The sequence below is a fragment of the Cherax quadricarinatus genome, chromosome 11 (assembly GCF_038502225.1).
Source record: "Cherax quadricarinatus isolate ZL_2023a chromosome 11, ASM3850222v1, whole genome shotgun sequence".
In the NCBI taxonomy this organism is placed as follows: domain Eukaryota; kingdom Metazoa; phylum Arthropoda; class Malacostraca; order Decapoda; family Parastacidae; genus Cherax; species Cherax quadricarinatus.
In genome coordinates this window covers 21149883-21172557 of record NC_091302.1, presented here as the reverse complement: position 1 = coordinate 21172557, position 22675 = coordinate 21149883, and the positions used below count along the sequence as shown (strand labels likewise).

The 22675-nt window shown below is 38.3% G+C and overlaps 1 protein-coding gene across 2 annotated transcripts in view; it reads left to right on the top strand.

The window, feature by feature from the left end:
* Urod (uroporphyrinogen decarboxylase) overlaps window positions 1-22675 on the top strand; it is a 291316-nt gene that overhangs the window by 150133 nt on the left and 118508 nt on the right. For both annotated transcript variants that reach the window (XM_070083962.1, XM_070083961.1), the window contains one exon: window positions 1589-1750. In XM_070083962.1, the coding sequence (XP_069940063.1) occupies window positions 1589-1750 (162 nt within the window). The remainder of the gene's footprint in view (window positions 1-1588; window positions 1751-22675) is intronic.

Here is a 22675-nt window from a genome sequence, read left to right as displayed (position 1 = left end):
TGAGTCAGTTTTCCTCATTTAAATTAGTTACAATGCCATTAAGAGAGAGAGAGAGAGAGAGAGAATGAGCACATGAGAGAGTAGTAGGTTCACGAGTTTGCTAAGCAAACTAGCCGAACGCGTTTAGTTTTAGTTCTCTCCCACAAGCCGCCTGGAAAAGCATCTCATATTTATGTTAATTTATTCTACTGTGGGTATATTTATCATGTTTATATGTTACGTAGTGTGTTTATTATATAATTTTGAAAAAAATATCATAGGTTGATTAAGCAGAATGTCCATATTAATGTTTTATAAGGTATTTAATGCACATCAGAGTGATTATTATTGTGTGTTATTATTATTATCATTATTAATATGGCATCTTCAAGACTAATAAGACACTCTTAGTGATTTTAATGTGTACCTGCACACTAGCACAGTGTGTAAGTTTACCTAGGTACAGGTACATGCAAGTATTATTATTAGAGTATATATAAAATATTAAATAACTTTAAGACACTTGAAATTTTGGAAAGTTTTCAAACATAATGGAGAGATGCAGTGCTCACAGAGAATAAACAAACCCGGTGGTGCACGCCATATTAGAAAGACAGGGAGCTGTATAGAGAATTTTGGTCATAATTTAAAATCATCATATTAGTGGAACACCATAAAGTGGGGCCCTGCTGTACTTTATATAGCAAAGGTTTGACGTTATGCCCTACCCAGTATGTCGGCAATTTTCTAAGGTTTGACTTGCGTCCATTTTTACTTACAACCGGTTCGTCAGAACCAAGCTTGGTCGTAAGTCGGATGGTACTTGTATTTATTTCAGTGTTTATATACATAAGACAGATAAGCATCATTTGCTGTGATGTATAAAGTATTGCAGCCTCCTCAACACAAGAGTCATCACCTCTTAGGCTAGATAAAAAATAAAAATAAAAATTTGAGTTTTGAATTTGAAGTCAAGTCAGGCATATCTTACCACTTCACCACTACTTGTCTTTCACAAAACTACATTAAAATATTAAATTGTACTCAGTAGCCACATCTGTGCTGCTGTGTATGTAGCATGGTGGTAACGCAGGCTCTGAGTCTTAGTGGGTGCAGCATCCAGCAGGCTTGTGTCATTATGTTAAACAGGTGTAAAGGGAGAAAAAGGGTTTTTAATGGATAAGATGTTGGAGTGCAAGCAAGATAACTTTTATGAAGGAATTCAGAAAAACTGGTTAGCTGGACTTGAGTCCTGGAGGTGGGAAATACAATGCTTGCAGTGCCTCCCACCTCTTCTTCAGAGCACAGTGCCCTGCACTCGGAGGAAGGGGTGGGGATATTAGCAGTTTTTGACTGTAGTGTTGGCATGCTTCTGGCAAGACAGTGATGGAGTGAGTGATGGTGAGCGTGTTTCTTCTTTTTTGGGTCACTCTGCCTCAGTGGGAGATGGCCAGTGTATTGAAAGAAAAAATGATAATAATTGCCTCCCATTCCCCAGTTTCTGTATGACTTTTATGAACATTTCCATGAATATATTAAGAATAATTGTAGTAATATAATAATGCAGAAAATATATTAAAATGGTCAATAATTGCATTTTTTTCCTCAGTGGACCATCATGGCCTATATGATCGAGGGTAAGGGGTCCAAGACCATGAGTAATGCTAAGCGTTGGTTGTACAGGTATCCAGAAGCCAGCCACAAACTGCTCAAGATAATCACTGATGCTACTGTCAGTTACCTGGTTGCTCAGGTTAAGGCCGGAGCTCAGGTAATATGTGCCTTGTTAAATTGTTTTAGTAATAGATTAAATCTGCCTGAAGAGCTTTACATCTCCTTACCTCACTAATGGTATTTGTCCATGGGGATCAACAACAACTAATGCCCTTAAACCCATTGTTACTGAACAAAAATGTGCTGTTAGTATGATTACTCAGTCAGGTTCAGTGTACCATATATGCACACTTAATACAATACATACTATGTACAGAATATGAAATACAGTAAGGTCTCATTTATATGGCAGGTTAGGTTCCAGGCTATTGCCAGAAAGCAGAATGCCTTTTTTCCACTTACAAATGCATATAAATGCCAATTAACAAGTTTACACTAACATATTTTAAGTTAGCAATAGAACTAGGTACGTATTTAAAAAACAATAAAGTAAAACACACGCACAGTACACTCATTACTTAACTTAAAATATTTGTAGTCTTACTGTAGGGCGAGAGGTGAGTAAATGAGATAAAATGAATAAACGAGAGAGAGAGAGAATGAGTAAATGAGAGAGGACAGAGATGCGGAGTATGTAAAAAAACAGATGAATGCATCTGGTTATGGTTCATACATGTTCATTTCCATGTTTGTGATTAAGTTTTTATTCAGGTACAGGTTCACATAAATACAGTTACATAGATTATCATACATAGCAGCATATGTGTAGATTACCTACGATAACCCAAAAAAAGTCAGACAGTGACTTATTTCCTTGTTTGTGAAACTTACACAATAATACAAACACCTTACATTGTGTACAAGTTTTCTCCATGTTGGTGCAGTAGAATAAATAAAGAGCAACACTTCTATTCTCATGTAACACACCATTTTTAAAAGGAATGATGCTCTGAGTGATGGCATATGAAAGTAATAATTTTCTACAGTTACTCCTAGTAATACTATTGTGTACACATTTTATTTGATGTTGAACTAGAGAAAACGTTATTCTTTACGACACCCGACAAAACGACTGGTAAAACATCTCATATATATGTTAATTTATTCTACTGTGGGATGTATTTATCCTGTTTATGTGTTATGTAGCGTGTTTACTTTATAATTTCGAAAAAAATATCGTAGATGTATTAATGAAAATGTCTACATTAATGTAATATATGATATTTAATGCACCTCAGAGTGATTATTATTTTGTTTTATTATTATTTATTATTATCATTGTTGTCAAAGGAACTGACACTTGAACTGGTTATCCATGATTGTAATCTGGAGAAGAGAGCAATAAAAGACATTGCTGATTGTAGACAAATAAGGAGACTTTTCAGTCTGCTTTAACTTTCATAAATTTGAGATCCTTCAAGAATGTAATGAACTACCAAAACACAAGCTTGTTCAGAATGCATCTACCTGCTGGAATAGCACTTTTTTAATTTTAAATTGCATCTGTGAAGAAGAAAAAGAGTTATTGCAATATATTTACCAGATACCACACACCTTCCAACATAAGATTGAAATAAGTGGAATGTTATTGACCAGTGATCTTCGTTGGGAACATTTCACAAAACTACTGCAGGTCTTAGTGAAACAAATTGTCTGGTCTCAGAAATACTGCCTCATCTACACTTTTCTAAATAATTTGTAAAGAAAACTTTGAGTGATTCAAGATTGTCAGGCATGGGTAGCACACTGTCAGCTCAAAGTGTCTGTGTTAACTAGCTTCAAGAGTTACACCACTCACTACAACACCATACTTAGCACATTTCTTGATCCTGATATAAGAACTTCAGTGCAGAGCAGCTGATGGGTCATGGAAAACAAACCTTGACAGTATTGAGAATGAAGTGAAAAAGATGCAGGAGGAAATTCACCAGTTCAAGATCTCCGCATCAAGCAACACGAATTCTGATGAAGAAGATCAAGATGATGTAACAGGGACTGAAGAACTTGACCAGTTTGATTTTAATAAATCTTATGAAGAAACTGTAGCCAGCATTCACAACAACAACATATCACAGGCCTTTGCCTTGAAGAAACTGTAGCCAGCATACACAACAACAACATATCACAGACATCTGCCTTGAAGAAACTGTAGCCAGCATTCACAACAACAACATATCACAGACATCTGCCTTGAAGAAACTGTAGCCAGCATTGACAACAACAGCACATGACAGATTTCTACCTTGAAACTGTAACCAGCATTGACACCACCACATCACAGACATCTGCCTTGAAGAAACTGGCCAGCATTCACAACAGCACATAACAGACATCTGTCTTGAAGAAACTGGCCAGCATTCACAACAGCAAATAACAGACATCTGTCTTGAAGAAACTGGCCAGCATTCACAACAGCAAATAACAGACATCTGCCTTGAAGAAACTGGCCAGCATTCACAACAGCAAATAACAGACATCTGCCTTGAAGAAACTGGCCAGCATTCACAACAGCAAATAACAGACATCTGTCTTGAAGAAACTGGCCAGCATTCACAACAGCACATAACAGACATCTGTCTTGAAGAAACTGGCCAGCATTCACAACAGCACATAACAGACATCTGTCTTGAAGAAACTGGCCAGCATTCACAACAGCAAATAACAGACATCTGCCTTGAAGAAACCATAGCCAGCACTCACAACAGTACATCACAGACATCTGCCTTGAAGAAACCATAGCCAGCACTCACAACAGCACATCACAGATATCTGCCTTGGGTTCCATATCCAAATTGCAAAAACCATCCATAAACAAACATTCTAGTATTTGTTTTACCACAAATAAATAAACAAATACATATATGAAAATGTCATTATTGCCATAAGAAGGAAGTCCAGTAGTGATGGAGAAATGATGTGTTCTTCCATGTGCAGCAAACCCAAAAGGTTAATATCTGGCTTCACTGCACTCTTCAGTAAATATCTGGCTTCACTGCCCTCTTCAGTAAACATCTGGCTTCACTGCCCCCTTCAAAAATACCTGGCTTCACTGCCCTCTTCAATAAGTATCTGGCTTCACTGCACTCTTCAGTAAACATCTGGCTTTACTGCACTCTTCAGTAAACATCTGGCTTTACTGCACTCTTCAGTAAACATCTGGATCTTCAGTAAACATCTGGCTTTACTGCACTCTTCAGTAAACATCTGGCTTTACTGCACTCTTCAGTAAACATCTGGCTTTACTGCACTCTTCAGTAAACATCTGGCTTCACTGCCCTCTTCAGTAAACATCTGGCTTCACTGCACTCTTCAGTAAACATCTGGCTTTACTGCACTCTTCAGTAAACATCTGGCTTTACTGCACTCTTCAGTAAACATCTGGCTTTACTGCACTCTTCAGTAAACATCTGGCTTTACTGCACTCTTCAGTAAACATCTGGCTTTACTGCACTCTTCAGTAAACATCTGGCTTTACTGCACTCTTCAATAAATATCTGGCTTCACTGCCCTCTTCAGTAAATATCTGGCTTCACTGTCCTCTGCAATAAATATCTGGCTTCACTGCCCTCTTCAATAAGTATCTGGCTTCACTGCCCTCTTCAATAAGTATCTGGCTTCACTGCCCTCTGCAATAAATATCTGGCTTCACTGCCCTCTTCAATAAGTATCTGGCTTCACTGCCCTCTGCAATAAATATCTGGCTTCACTGCCCTCTTCAATAAACATCTGGCTTCACTGCACTCTTCAGTGAACATCAGAATGATATACAATACCGACACGATGGTAGGTAAGACACATGGGCAACAGTTAGGCAACTTTATTCCGAAACGTTTCGCCTACACAGTAGGCTTCTTCAGTCGAGTACAGAAGAAGCTTACTGTGTAGGCTTTATTGTCTTACCTACCATCGTGTCGGTATTGTATACCATTTTGATGTTCACTCTGTCAGATACTGCAACACAATGGTATCTTGGTACAAAAGAGAAAACAACTTGGACAACTTTTTCAAGTGAGAATTGTTGGATTAGAGAGGGACATGAACTCTCAGTGACTACATTCTCTCTTCTACCACCCTGCACCTCTGCTTCTGACAGTATATGAGTCTCCACACTGTTGCTTGTCTCTTCAGACTGTTTCAGACTATGGAACAGAACACTTCTCCAGGCTGAAGGACTGACAACCTCAAATCTATGACTTTAACGGTGATGGACTGATTACATCATCTTCACATCTCTACTGCTCCTGCCTACTTTCTGTACTCGACTGAAGAAGCCTACTGTGTAGGCGAAACGTTTCAGAATAAAGTTGCCTTACTGTTGCCCATGTGTCTTTCCTACCACTCTTCAGTAAATATCTGGCTTCACTGCCCTCTTCAGTAAATATCTGGCTTCACTGCACTCTTCAGTAAACATTTGGCTTCACTGCACTCTCTATTAAATATCTGGGTTCACTGCCTTCTTCAATAAATATCTGGCTTCACTGCACTCTTCAGTAAATATCTGGCTTCACTGCACTCTTCAATAAATATCTGGCTTCACTGCACTCTTCAGTAAATATTTGGCTTCACTGCACTCTTCAATAAATAGAGAAAGATTGTTTATTACTGGAGGTAGCATTTGCTCTCCTCATAGCAACAGGTTAACTTATAAAATTGGGAGATGTTGATGTTCCACAACTCCTATTTGAGAATTTTTAATTTGAGCTGTTGAAGTAATGTAATAATAATAAAAATAATCTTTATTTCTTTCTACAAGTACATGATACATCTTACAGACCATAGCTGACATCAGTAACATATAGAAAGCCCCTTGTTATGCAGAGCATTTTAGGCAAATTAGGTCAGTTTTGTCCCCAGGATGCAACCCACACTAGTCAACTAACACCCACGTACCTATTTTAGTGCTAGGTGAACATGGACAGCAGGTGTCTTAAGGAAACACGTCCTAATGTTTCCAGCCATACCGGGGATCGAGCCACAGACCTCAGTGTGTGAGCTGAGTGCGCTACTAACAATGAGCAATGAATGTTTTTTTTATTTTTCAATGTGTTTCTTCAGAGTTAAAAAAAGACATTTAAACTATAAAATGCAAATGTCAGTTAATTCAGTTTAATAATGGAGAAGCAATTGTTCAAGCTTTCAACTATAATTTTGGATTTTCAATTTCCTGTCATTACAATGTTTATTTAAGTTTTCAAAATGCTGTTTAAAGCTTTAAATTAACTGTATTACCTTATGTATGTTACATATTATACAGTGGAACCTCGGCTTATGAGTTTAATCCATTCCGTGACCTTGCTCGTATCCTGATCTGCTCGTATGCTGAGTCAATTTTCCTCATTTAAATTAAATGAAATGCCATTAATCCATTCCAGCAGAATTCCTGCTCTGGGAGGCAGAACAAAAATACTTCAATATGACGCTAATATCAACTCTACGGCTTATTTATCTATCATAATTCATCTAATATCTACCTGGAGTCTACCTGGAGGGCATTCCGGGGATCAACACCCCTGCAGCCCGGTCCACGACCAAGCCTCCCGGTGGATCAGGACCTGATCAATGAGGCTGTTACTGCTGGCCGCACACAATCCAACGTACGAACCACAGCCCGGCTGATCCGGCACCGTCTTTAGGTATCTGTCCAGCTCCCTCTTGAAGACAACCAGGGGTCTTCCCGTAATGCCCCTTATTGCTGGTGGGAGGCTGTTGAACAGTCTTGGGCCCCGGACACTTATTGTGTTTTCTCTTAGTGTACCAGTGACGCCCCTACTTTTCACTGGGGGTATGTTGCATCGCCTGCCAAGTCTTTTGCTTTCGTATGGAGTGATTGCTGTGTGCATATGAGGGACCAGTCCCTATATAATATGACATAATTAGCCATATAAATAATATAGAAACATGATATATACTCTAGAATGAATAAAATATGTCATTATGTGACAAGTGGTGGCGGCCATTCCCTACCTCAAGCAGCTGCCTTGTTGTGGGTCAGCAGCGGGGGAGACCTCCCACCATCCCCTGCCATCCCCCAACACTCCCGACACCACCATCCCAGCTTCATGGATACGTGTTCAGTTCCACTTCTCTCCTACAAGCTAGCTGTGTTTGTGAATTGTGTTTTGATCTTTTAATTACCACAGTAAAGAAATTACTCTGCAGATCATAAAGGACCAAACAAGTGTTATTGTACCAGAGTCAGAAATAAAAGAAGCCAGGTTACTAGGATCCCATGGTAGAAAAAGTGTTATGCTTAGATTCCACTCACATGACAGGAAAAAAGACTTAATTATTGCATCTATTAAAGTAAAGAAAGAGGTATACATAAACGAGTGTCTTACCAAAAAACATCAGAACCTCCTGTATAGAGTCAAAAAATTTAAGCGAGAGAATAATTACACAATACACCAGTGCTTCACACGGGATGGGAAAATTCTAGTTAGGAAAACAAATGTAGGTCAACTGTACACAATCACGAATGAGAATGATCTATCATGATTTCTCAGGGATACTGATCTTACAGAGATTAACTAAATGTCCAACCTAAAAGCCTACGTAATGTAGTGTATGTTTTGCTCCATTATTGTTCAAATCTCGTAGTACAATCTCTTAGTAATTAAATAATCAACTACCTCATTTTGTGATTTTACTAGTAAGCATAAGTCACCTTATCTAATTTTCTTATTTACTATTGTTTGCTTAAATATTAGCTGAATCGATACTTTCTCTGTCCATATTACTACCTATTTTTTTAAATACTATCAATTGATATTACTTACTAAAATTAATAATTACCATTTTTACTATCAATACAATTTACTCTTAACATTTTTGACATCATTTAATAACCATTACTTGTCTAATTACCTTAACCAGTTTTAATACCACATTTACTATCTTAGAGTACTCTTAATTACCTTGTACTGCCAAATAACCTCAAGTATAACTACCAGTGCAATTTTGAAAGAAATAATCATTACTTTTTCACTTTTTTTGTAATCATTATTACTTACTAAAATTTTATTAAACACCATATTTACTACCAGTCAATTTTACTTTTGTACATTAATCATTATTTTATACTTCCCATAACATTTTGTTGCCAAATTTCCAAGTTTGTATATTCAACTCCAACCTTTATATTATCCTTTGTACCTGTGTACCTGTGTATCTGTGTACTTGTGTACCTGTGTACCTGTCTACCATCTTACTATCATATTATAACCAAGACATTGCCATTGTTATTTTTTACTTATTATTCTTTTGGTACTTTAATTTGTGAATTTTATTTTGTCAATTTAAATCTAGTTATACTCTTGATCTTGTCAACAACCTATACCAGACCCTAGTGCAATTGCAATTACCATTTCAATTTGTATTTTTATATTATAAGTTTATATTATAAGTTCTACTCTAAGATTGTTTTCATATCTTAGTGACTATATTGTGTGTGCAATTAGTGTATATTTCAATTATATTATTGTTCAAGGCCCTTAACTATCTTTTGCTAACTAGTACCAACTACCTCATATATTTTTTTTTTCTACTTTTTTTTTTTATTATTTTGCTACCTTGACTTGCATATTTTATCTTGTTAATTTAAATCTAATTATACTCTAATTCTTGTAAACAACTTATATAAGACCTTAGTGCAATTACAATTGAGAGTCTTGTGCCTTTTTTATATCATTAGATTAAACTCAGTTGTACTATAGCTCATTCTAGCTCAATACATAGTCAATACCAAATTCATTATATTAGACCATAGTGTAATTACTAGTGAGAGTCTGGTGCTATTTTTAATTTGTATTTTTATATTATTAGATTAAACTTAGTTGTACTATAGCTCATTCTAGCTCAATACATAGTCAATACCAAATTCATTATATTAGACCATAGTGTAATTACTAGTGAGAGTCTGGTGCTATTTTTAATTTGTATTTTTATATTATTAGATTAAACTTAGTTGTACTATAGCTCATTCTAGCTCAATACATAGACTATACCAAAGTCATTACATTAGACCTTAGTGCAATTACAAGTGAGAGTCTTGTGCTATTTTTAATTTGTATTTTTATATTGTTAGTTTATACCTAGTTGTACTTTAGCTCATTCCAGCACAACACATAGACAACACCAACTCCATTATGTGTATTAGTGACTATACTCTACATGACCAAAATGCTATAGCTATTTACTTGTCCAAACTTCCCACCACTACAGATATCAGTACTAAAACTCAACCTACAACTCAGGATATAAATAACCATAATTTAAACCTAGAAGATGATTGATCACATTGACCCTGATCTAAACCTCCATAATGTGACACACAATCAAAACCTATTGGAAAGTAACTGCCTTTACTACACAGCATCACAAGCCAGCACTATCCTAAACAATGCTAAAAGTCTATCAGTACTTAACTACAACATAAGGTCCTTAAGCAAACACTATGATGACCTCCTGGCACTCCTTGAATCACTAAAGACACCCTTCTCCTGCATTATTCTTACTGAGACCTGGCTTAAGCAGGACATAATAGATATGTACCCTCTACCAGGATACACAGCAATCTACAACTGCAGACCATACCAAGTTGGGGGTGGTATTGCAATCTATTACTCTAACCAGTTATCTTGTATTAGCGCCACTTGCTTTAGTGATGAATATGGAGAATACATTTTTGCTAATTTTACTGTAAAAAACCTTAAGACGCCTATAACAATCGGTGCCATTTACCGGATACCCCACACAAACATCCCAAATTTCAGTGAGAAACTAAAGGCACTAATAACAAACAGACAAATGAATAATCACCACCTTCTCTTAGCTTTTGACTTCAACATCAACCTTGGCCTACTAGATGATCAGCCTGTAACTGATTTCATCAACAATATGAACAACACACTTCTCATACCAACAATAACTAAACCTGTGGTAAAAGACACTTATGTACAGTTCAGGACATTTATTAAAGGAAACGTTTCGCCACGAGTGGCGAAACGTTTCCTTTAATAAATGTCCTGAACTGTACATAAGTGTCTTTTTCCACATCTTGTCGGTATCACCATACCATTTCCTCAATAACTAAACCAACCAGGCTCACTGAAACGAGTGCAACCATAATAGACCACATATGGACCAATATACTAGCCCCCCTTAACCCTTTGAGGGTCGACAGGCCCTCTCCGAAACTCGTTCTCAGGGTCGGCCAAATTTAAAAAAAAAAAAAAATATTTTCTCTTATGAAAAGATAGAGAATCTTTTCCCGATCATAAAGACACCAAAAGTTTGAAATTTGATAGAAAACTTACGGAATTATGCTCTCGCAAAGTTAGCGGTCTCGGCGATGTTTACGCATCGGTGATTTTGCCCACTTTGAGCCCCATTTTCGGCCAATTTCACTGTACTAGTCGACAAAAAACATGAATATTTCGCTAGAACTCCATTTTTTCTATCGAATGGGTGCAAGAAACCACCCATTTATGAAATTCAACTATCCAGTACAGTGGTCAGAATTTAGCAATTTTGCCAATTTCACACAAATTTCAAAAGATGCCAATTTCCGAATAGGGTCCAGAATAAACAAGAAAGACATTCCTGGCACTAAAATGACATTTCCTCTAGTCATTAGTCACGTCTCAAGGCCCCTCTTATATTCTTTTGCTTTCCACTTTGAATTTTTATTCTCACAAAAAATATAAGATTTACTGTTATGCAGACTACTGCATTAGTGTAAAAAATGGTATAAATATTATTGGTGCACGTGTGAAAGAATATTAGACTCACCAGTTGACGTGTATTGCACGCTTGGCACGATTTGTTTACTTTTGAAGTTTGATAAAAATCGAACATTTCTGCTACTTTGAGCTCAATTTCAAGGCACCTTTCATTGTAAAACCAGTCAAAATCATGTCAATTTCTGTAATATGTCTTCCATTCTATAAAATGAGACCAAGAAAACTAGAATACAACAATAAATACCATACGAAAATACACTGCAAAGTCGCTGATTTATTCCAAAAAAATGGTCAAAGTTTTTTTTTTCTCATTATGCACTGTGTGCTGCAGGATTTTTTTTAGACTGTGCACACTGACCACATAGACCCATTCTTTCATATGAAGGCCTACCAGCTTTCTCCCACTAGATTTGAGGCCACTAGAATTTATGCGTACTAGTACGTCAAAAACCCCTACGCGTAAGACGTACTAGTACGACCAAAACCCTCAAAGGGTTAAATCAGGGATAATCACAGATAGCACTACAGACCACTACCCTACCTTCCTCTTGACAAACATTAGTAAGCCACCATTTGAATACAATAAAGTTTCATTTAGACTCCATGATGAGGCCTCAATAAGGAAGTTCACAGCTGACCTAGAGACTGTTGACTGGCCTACAGAATTCTCCAAGGCCAATGGTATTGACGACTGGACAGACATTTTTCTTAACAAATTACTTAGACTATACAACAAACATTGTCCTATAAAAGCGAAACGGATCACAAACAAACGGCTTGATTGCCCATGGCTAACCAGCACCATTCTGAAATCCATTGATAAGAAACACCAATATGAAAAGCAATATTGACAGGGCTTAATACACAAAGATATTCTTAAACACTATTCATCAGTCCTCACCAAAGTAATAAAGAAAGCCAAACAACTATACTACTCCAGTAGATTCGCTGACACAAGAGGAGATATAAAAAAAGTCCTGGAAAACACTCTCTCAGATTCTAGGGACCCAAAAACTGAAAAAAAAACAAGAATATTGCCCTAACTAAACCTAATGAAACACTACTGCATCTCACTGACACAGCTAACAAGATAACGACTTCTTCTCAACCATAAGTTCCAATCTCGTCAATAAAATCCCACGCACCAATGCCCATGCCGGGGACTACCTAGATGGGAATTTCCCAAATTCCTTCTATCTTGCTCCAACTGAGCCCATGGAAGTCACCGAGATTTTAAAGTCACTTAAAAATAACTCAGGGAATCTGTCTCATGTCCCACCATTATTGTACAAGAGAGCGGCCCATGTCCTCTCGCATGCTATCTCATTACTTTTTAACAAGTCACTAGAAACTAGCACCTTCCCGAAACTACTCAAGACGGCAAGGGTTACACCAATACATAAAGGTGGTGACCCTACAGATTTAAACAACTATAGGCCAATATCAAACTTACCATTGCTATCCAAAATCTTTGAGAAACTCGTGCACAGGAGACTATATTCATTTATAACGGCACAAAACATACTCAACCCCTGCCAATTTGGATTCAGGAAAAATAAAAGCACTAACGATACAATCATAAAAATGCTAGATCTGCTTTACACAGCATTGGAAAATAAGGAATATCCACTAGGAATTTTTATTGACCTAAGAAAAGCTTTTGACACAGTAGACCATGGCATCCTACTCCACAAACTTGACCATTATGGTATAAGAGGTCATGCGCTTGCATATTTCAAATCTTACCTTACTAATAGGTATCAGTATGTCACCATTAAAGACACAGCATCAACAACACAGCCACTTGATACTGGAGTTCCGCAGGGAAGTGTCCTTGGTCCTCTGCTCTTCCTCATATACATCAGTGATCTTCCAAACGTATCTCAACACCTGAACCCCATTCTCTTTGCTGACGACACGACTTATGTCATCTCTCACCCTAATCTTGCCACCCTCAACACCATTGTTAATGAGGAGCTGATCAAAATATCGACTTGGATGACAGCCAATAAACTTACGCTTAACACTGACAAAACCTACTACATTATGTTTGGTAGCAGAGCAGGAGATGCGCAAATTAACATTAAGATCGACAACACTCTAATTGCCAGGCATAATGAGGGCAAATTCCTAGGCCTATACCTCGACAACAACCTGAACTTCAGCACCCATATCCAACACATAACCAAAAAAGTATCCAAACGGTTGGAATCCTCTCCATGATACGATACTATGTGCCGCAAACTGCCCTTCTCACACTATACCATTCACTTATATATCCATACCTCACCTATGCTCTATGTGCTTGGGGTTCAACTGCAGCAACACACCTAAAGCCAATAATAACCCAACAAAAAGCTGCAGTAAGAATAATCACTAAATCCCATCCCTGGCAACACACCCCCCACTCTTCATAGATCTAAACTTACTCCCTGTTCAGTACATCCACACTTACTACTGTGCAATCTACATCTACAGGACCTTAAATTCCAGTATTAACCTTGACCTTAAACGCTTTCTTGATAGTTGCGACAGAACCCACAGGCACAATACCAGACACAAACATCTCTATGACATTCCCCGTGTCCGACTAAACCTTTACAAAAATTCAATGTATGTCAAAGGCCCTAAAATCTGTAACACCCTACCTGAAAATTCTAAAACTGCAGACACATTCATCACCTTCAAAACTACCATCAGAAAACATCTTATCTCCCTGATACACCCTGTCAACTAATTACACGAATACCACCTGGTGGTTAACACTTACACTCACTCACCCATTTGACCATAAACTGAAATATCAATCTCAATCTCAAAATAATGAATCTTAACTAGTCATAAGTTGGCCTGTGATACTCCAATACTGAAACTATGTATAGTGCCAAAACAAAAGCATTCACATTGCTTAACTGACTTAACTGACTGACTGTCTTAACTGACTGACTGACTTAACTGACTGACTGACTTGACTGACTGACTTACTGACTTGACTGAATGAATGACTTGACTGACTAAACTGACTGGCTGACTTGACTTGACTTGACTGACTGACTGACTTAGCTGACTTTGACTGACTGACTGAATGATTTGACTGACTGACTGAATAACTTGGTTGAATGACTTAACTGACTTCCTGAATAACTTAAAGTTAGACTTTTTCACTGAAGAGGACCCTGAAACGGTGTCTAGAGCAACTGATGCCTTATCATCAGTTGTATAATGTATTGCATGGTAAAATAGAACAGAAATTCATTACAGAATTTATGCACACTCCAGTACAACTATCAACTTCAGTACCAGAACCTCTACCATCCACTTCTGCCCAGTAGGGCCACAGCTTAACTCTCCACTCTTCACAATCATCAACTAACACCAGCACCCACAATGTAAGGTAAGAAATACAGACTCTTCTCACTTAGTGACATACGTACTTGTTTACTGATGCCTCAGACTTTCGACGGGCTCTCTGACCATTATTCATACCTAAATAATATATATTAGTGCTGATTTCCTCTATTCTGCTTATTTCAATATGCAGTACACTACTGTATAAACATTTAAAAATATATCAGAAATATTATAAATGGTGCAAAGGTAACATTAAAACAATATTCTTGATGGTTGACACAAACTCACTACCATTAAAGTGTGCTCCTCATTTAGTGATGAATTTGTTTAACAACATGATGTTAGGAACGGAACTCCGTTGTTAACTGAGGAGAGGCTGTACTATTATTTCTGTTGCAGTTATAGTCTTAAGCAGTAAAAACAACATAATACATCACGACAATGTACTACAATTATATACGTATTTACTTTTATTTTTGTGAGATCTGGAGATCTATAAAAAAAAAAGTTGTTTGACGGGGAAGCTCGCATCCTGAATTTTTGCTCGTATCCAGAAACAAAAAATTGACCGAGCAACTTCTCGTATCCTGAAAAACTTGTATGGTTGGGCACTCGTATGCCGAGGCTCCACTGTACTCTCATGTTTATTTATTTATTTTTTTTTTTTTTGAACACAGAGAGGGTGATCCAATTTATACAGGAGAAGGTGTTACTAGTCCCTTGCTGCTGGTGTTTTAGTCGCCTCTTACTACACTTGTGGCTTACACAGGAAAGCTTCTTCTCCATTTCCCCATGGAGATGAAAAAATAAATAAGAACAAGAACTATTAAGAAAACAGAAGAAAACTCAGATGGGTGTGTATACATATACTATTACAGGTTGACCATCACTAATCCAGCACCATCAGGACCTGTAGGCTGCTAGATTAGTGATTTAGCCAGATTACAGAGTGGTTAGATTAGAATACACTTAACCCAGTGGCGTTATTTACACATTGGTGATTTCACCCACTTTGCACCCTATTTTTGGCCCATTCTATTGTTCCAGTCTGCCAAACTCATAGCTATTTTGCTAGTATTCCTTCTATTCTGTCGATTGAGTACAAGAAACTGCCCATTTATCTATGTCTACTACCCAATAAAGTGGTCAGAAATCGATAATTTGGCCAATTTCAGACAAATTTCAAGATATACCATTTTCAAAATAGGGTCTAGAATAAACATTGTAGACATTCCTGGCACTAAAACAACATTTTCTCTGTTCATTAGTCATGTCTCTAGACCCCTCTTATATTATACTTGCTTGCCATTTTGAATTTTTATTCACACAAAAATGATAATGGGAGCCCTTTGATTGAACTTTGTATAGAAAGGGGTTTAGTTATAGGTAATACATATTTTAAGAAAAAGAGGATAAATAAGTATACAAGATATGATGTAGGGCGAAATGACAGTAGTTTGTTGGATTATGTATTGGTAGATAAAAGACTGTTGAGTAGACTTCAGGATGTACATGTTTATAGAGGGGCCACAGATATATCAGATCACTTTCTAATTGTAGCTACACTGAGAGTAAAAGGTAGATGGGATACAAGGAGAATAGAAGCATCAGGGAAGAGAGAGGTGAAGGTTTATAAACTAAAAGAGGAGGGAGTTAGGGAAAGATATAAACAGCTATTGGAGGATAGATGGGCTAATGAGAGCATAGGCAATGGGGTCAAAGAGGTATGGGGTATGTTTAAAATTATAGTGTTAGAGTGTTCAGCAGAAGTTTGTGGTTACAGGAAAGTGGGTGCGGGAGGGAAGAGGAGCGATTGGTGGAATGATGATGTAAAGAGAGTAGTAAGGGAGAAAAAGTTAGCATATGAGAAGTTTTTACAAAGTAGAAGTGATGCAAGGAGGGAAGAGTATATGGAGAAAAAGAGAGAGGTTAAGAGAGTGGTGAAGCAATGTAAAAAGAGAGCAAATGAGAGAGTGGGTGAGATGTTATCAACAAATTTTGTTGAAAATAAGAAAAAGTTTTGGAGTGAGATTAAAAAGTTAAGGAAGCCTAGAGAACAAATGGATTTGTCAGTTAAAAATAGGAGAGGAGAGTTATTAAACGGAGAGTTAGAGGTATTGGGAAGATGGAGGGAATATTTTGAGGAATTGTTAAATGTTGATGAAGATAGGGAAGCTGTGATTTCGTGTATAGGGCAAGGAGGAATAACATCTTGTAGGAGTGAGGAAGAGCCAGTTGTGAGTGTGGGGGAAGTTCGTGAGGCAGTAGGTAAAATGAAAGGGGGTAAGGCAGCCGGGATTGATGGGATAAAGATAGAAATGTTAAAAGCAGGTGGGGATATAGTTTTGGAGTGGTTGGTGCAATTATTTAATAAATGTATGGAAGAGGGTAAGGTACCTAGGGATTGGCAGAGAGCATGCATAGTTCCTTTGTATAAAGGCAAAGGGGACAAAAGAGAGTGCAAAAATTATAGGGGGATAAGTCTGTTGAGTATACCTGGTAAAGTGTATGGTAGAGTTATTATTGAAAGAATTAAAAGTAAGACTGAGAATAGGATAGCAGATGAACAAGGAGGCTTTAGGAAAGGTAGGGGGTGTGTGGACCAGGTGTTCACAGTGAAACATATAAGTGAACAGTATTTAGATAAGGCTTAAGAGGTCTTTGTGGCATTTATGGATTTGGAAAAGGCGTATGACAGGGTGGATAGGGGGGCAATGTGGCAGATGTTGCAGGTGTATGGTGTAGGAGGTAGGTTACTGAAAGCAGTGAAGAGTTTTTACGAGGATAGTGAGGCTCAAGTTAGAGTACATAGGAAAGAGGGAAATTATTTCCCAGTAAAAGTAGGCCTTAGACAAGGATGTGTGATGTCACCGTGGTTGTTTAATATATTTATAGATGGGGTTGTAAGAGAAGTAAATGCGAGGGTCTTGACAAGAGGCGTGGAGTTAAAAGATAAAGAATCACACATAAAGTGGGAGTTGTCACAGTTGCTCTTTGCTGATGACACTGTGCTCTTGGGAGATTCTGAAGAGAAGTTGCAGAGATTGATGGATGAATTTGGTAGGGTGTGCAAAAGTAGAAAATTAAAAGTGAATACAGGAAAGAGTAAGGTTATGAGGATAACAAAAAGATTAGGTGATGAAAGATTGGATATCAGATTGGAGGGAGAGAGTATGGAGGAGGTGAATGTATTCAGATATTTGGGAGTGGACGTGTCAGCGGATGGGTCTATGAAGGATGAGGTGAATCATAGAATTGATGAGGGGAAAAGGGTGAGTGGTGCACTTAGGAGCCTGTGGAGACAAAGAACTTTGTCCTTGGAGGCAAAGATGGGAATGTATGAGAGTATAGTTTTACCAACACTCTTATATGGGTGTGAAGCATGGGTGATGAATGTTGCAGCGAGGAGAAGGCTGGAGGCAGTGGAGATGTCATGTCTGAGGGCAATGTGTGGTGTGAATATAATGCAGAGAATTCGTAGTTTGGAAGTTAGGAGTAGGTGCGGGATTACCAAAACTGTTGTCCAGAGGGCTGAGGAAGGGTTGTTGAGGTGGTTCGGACATGTAGAGAGAATGGAGCGAAACAGAATGACTTCAAGAGTGTATCAGTCTGTAGTGGAAGGAAGGCGGGGTAGGGGTCGGCCTAGGAAAGGTTGGAGGGAGGGGGTAAAGGAGGTTTTGTGTGCGAGGGGCTTGGACTTCCAGCAGGCGTGCGTGAGCGTGTTTGATAGGAGTGAATGGAGACGAATGGTTTTTAATACTTGACGTGCTGTTGGAGTGTGAGCAAAGTAACATTTATGAAGGGGTTCAGGGAAACCGGCAGGCCGGACTTGAGTCCTGGAGATGGGAAGTACAGTGCCTGCACTCTGAAGGAGGGGTGTTAATGTTGCAGTTTAAAAACTGTAGTGTAAAGCACCCTTCTGGCAAGACAGTGATGGAGTGAATGATGGTGAAAGTTTTTCTTTTTTGGGCCACCCTGCCTTGGTGGGAATCGGCCAGTGTGATAATAATAATAATAAAAAAACAAAAATTAGAAGATGTACTGTTATGCATCCACATCCGCATTTTACTGTAAACAGATATCCACACATGCATCCGCATCCAAATCCGTGGAACATCCACACAATTTCTTACATCTTCATCAACATCCACACAGTTTCTTACATCCGTACCTCAAAATAAGTAAGACATCCTCATACACATCCGCATCTGGGGATATCTAAATTTTCACATCTGATACATCTCTAATGCAGACTACTGCATTATTGTAATAATTGTATATATAATATCAACCCATTCATGACTGCATATTAGACCGGCCAGTTGGATACATATTGAACTTTGACAACATTTGTTTACTCTTGAACATTGGGAAAATCTAACATTTCCGCTATTTTGAATTCACTTTCAAGGTACTTTCTGTCGTGAGACCAATCAAAATCATAACTACTTCTGTAATATATCTTCCATTCTATCAAATGAGATAAAAAAAAAAACGAGAATACAGTGGACCCCCCAGTTAACAACATTAATCTGATCCAGAGAGCTTGTCTTTAACCAATTCTGTCGTTATTCAAATTAATTTTCCTCATAAAGAATAATGGAAATCCAATTAATCCGTTCCAGACACCCAAAAGTATTAAACAAAATAATTTTTTTACATGAAATGTACATTTCCCTACACTGAAAACAATGAGACATGCAGGGTAAAGCAATACTAAAATGACACTTACCTTTTCTGAAGACTTATTGATGAGTGATGAGATGAGAGGAGGGGAGAGGATGGAGGTGTATTATTGTTTGGAAGGGGAATCCCCTTCCATAAGGAGTTTAGGTACCAAGTCCTTTTCCAGGGTTACCTCCCCTCTTTGTTTTTTAATGCCACTAGGACCAGCTTGAGAGTCACTGGACCCCTGTCGAACCAAAAATCTGCCCAAAGAGCTCTGTTTCTGGCATCTCTTTAAGATTTCCCTAAAATGGGACACAACATTGTCATTGTAAAAGTCACCAGCATGGCTTGCAACAATTGTGTCAGGGTGATGTTCATCCATAAATGCTTGCACCTTTGTCCACATTCTACAAATGTCCTTAATTGTTGAAGAAGGCAACTTCCTCCATCTCTCTTTCCCCTCCTCTGAAGGAAATTCATGAGCTGTGGTCTGTTGCTGTTGCACCTCAAGCTCTTGCAGCGCTGTAGTGGTTAGCTCTTCATCGTCGTTCTCCACCAACTCTTCCAGATCCTCGCCACTAACCTCCAACCCCATGGACTTCCCCAATGCCACAGTAGATTCCACAACTGGCATAGGCTCCTCAGGGTTAGCCCCCAAACCCTTCAAAATCCCTCTCTTGTACACATTCTGGCCACAATTTTCTCCAAGCAGAGTTCAAAGTCCTGCAAGTCACTCCCTCCCAAGCCTTACCTATACGGTTTATGCAACTGAAGATATTGAAGTGATCTCACCAGAAATTTCTTAGGGCCAATTCAGTGTCTGAGGTCACTTCAGAGCACTTTTGAAACACTGCTTTGGTGTACAGTTTTTTTCAAATTTGAAATGACCTGCTGGTCCATGGGCTGGAGGAGAGGAGTGGTGTTAGGAGGCAAAAACTTGACTTTCATGTAACTAAACTCCCCCACAATTTGCTCTTCCAAGTCTGGAGGATGAGCAGGAGCATTGTCTAATACCAGGAGGCACTTGAGTTCCAACTTATATTCCAGGAGGTATTTTTTCACACTGGGGCCAAACACATCATAGAACCATGCCTTAGTGATCCATGCCTTATTGTTTGCCCTTCACATCACACACAATTTAGGCTTGACGACACTTTTTCTTGAACACTCTGGGAGTTTCAGAGTGATACACAAGTAAAGGCTTCACTTTTCAATCCCCACTAGCATTACTACAAAACATGAGAGTTAGCCTGTCTTTCATAGGCTTGTGTCCTGGCAGTGCCTTTTCCTTCTGAGTAATGTAGGTCCTGTTTGGCATTTTCTTCCAAAACAGGCCTGTTTCGTCACAATTGAACACTTGTTGGGGTTTGAATTGTTCAGCCTCTATGTACCCCCTTAAAGTCTTGCACATATTTTTCAGCCGCATTTTTGTCAGAACTGGCAGCCTCACCATGCCTCATCATACTGTGTATGCCACTACAATTCTTAAATCTCTCAAACCAACCTTTGCTGGCCTTAAATTCACCGGTATCAGCACTAGTTCCAGGCATTTTCTTAATTAGATCATCATGCAACTGCCTTGCCTTTTCACACATAATTGACTGTAAAACACTATCTCCTGATAATTGTTTCTCATTGATCCACACCAACAACAGTCTCTCCACATCTTCGAGTATTTGCGACCTCTGTTTTGTAAGCACACTTGCACCTTTCACAACGGCAGCTTCCTTGATTGCCTTTTTGTTGGCCAAGATAGTAGCAATGGTTGTATCGAGTTTCTTATACAACCTGGCCAGTTCGGAGACACGCAGTCCACTATCATATTTTGCGATGATCTCTTTCTTGAATTCAATAATATTTCTCACCCTCTTTACCACAGGGCTGGCACTAGAAGCTCTCTTTGGGCCCATGGTGGCTTATTTAGCAGTTACAAGCACTAAAAACAATGGAATAATACAAAATGTATTGCATGTGCGCGTGAAATCATCCTCGGTGGCTTGTAAACAATGGCACATTGGCTGTATATGGAGTGGCTGGGTCGCCCACGGCGGGCAGACGCATTTGTGACAAATGACTTTAACCAAGTTCTTTGTCGTTAACTGAGCCAATATTTTGATGCAAAAAGTGTCATTATCCGATTTTTATGTTATCCGATGACATCGTTAACTAAAGGTCCACTGTATAACCATAAAAACCATATGAAAATGTACCACAAAGTTGCTGTTTTATGCCAAAAACGTGGTCGCAGTTTTTTATCATTATGCACCGAGTGCTGCAGTATTTTTTTTTATATAGTGCACACTCACCACACAGACCTATTCTCTCATAAGAAGGCCCATATTTACCTGTCACCACTTATCTGAGTAAGCTGAGCTCATAGCATCTGACAGTGGCTTGAAAGCCACATTATCTTTAATGGACAATGTACAGTGTATGTGCTTTACACATTGAGAAGCATTACTTTTATTCGTTGGAAGCATGGCTAGGGCTAAAAGTGAGCAGGTGAGGAGAAAAAGAAATTGGAATGACTTATTCTGCAAGTAATGCCACCAAACAGTAGTGGCAGGTTGGTATGGCGACCCCAGAAATTTGAAATTATGCTATCTGAAATTAGTGCCGGATTACTGATTGCTGGATTAGTGATGGCCAACGTGTACATTCATTAAAACCATACAAAAATACACAGCAAAGTTGCTGTTTTCAGCCAAAAACATGGTTGCAGTTTTTTTTCTAATGCACTGCATGACGCAGGATTCTTATCAAGTATCTGTGCAATTTGTAGAATAGCTCTTCTGCTACCTACACTTTGTACTGCTTGTAAAACCTCTCACATCACCTCCAGTGCAGCATTAATAGTTATCTTTACGCTATTTATACATTGCTAAACTTGCATAGTCATATGATTGCAAACATCAATCCTGACATAACCCTTTTATTAAATGATACACATGATCCTAACAACAATTGCCTTTATTATACTGCTAGTCAGGCTAAGACACTACTTAGTGCCAACAGTAACATAACAGTATTCACTTATAATATCAGATCACTCAGCAAGCACTATGATGACCTCCAGGCACTACTGAATTCTCTAAATGTCAGTATGTCTATCATTACTCTCACTGAAACACGGCTAAAACATGATGTTACAAACATCTATTCCATACCTGGCTATGCAGCCATACACAATTGTAGGCCAGATCAATTAGGAGGTGGAACAGCTATATACAGTGGACCCCGACTTATGATATTAATCCATTCCA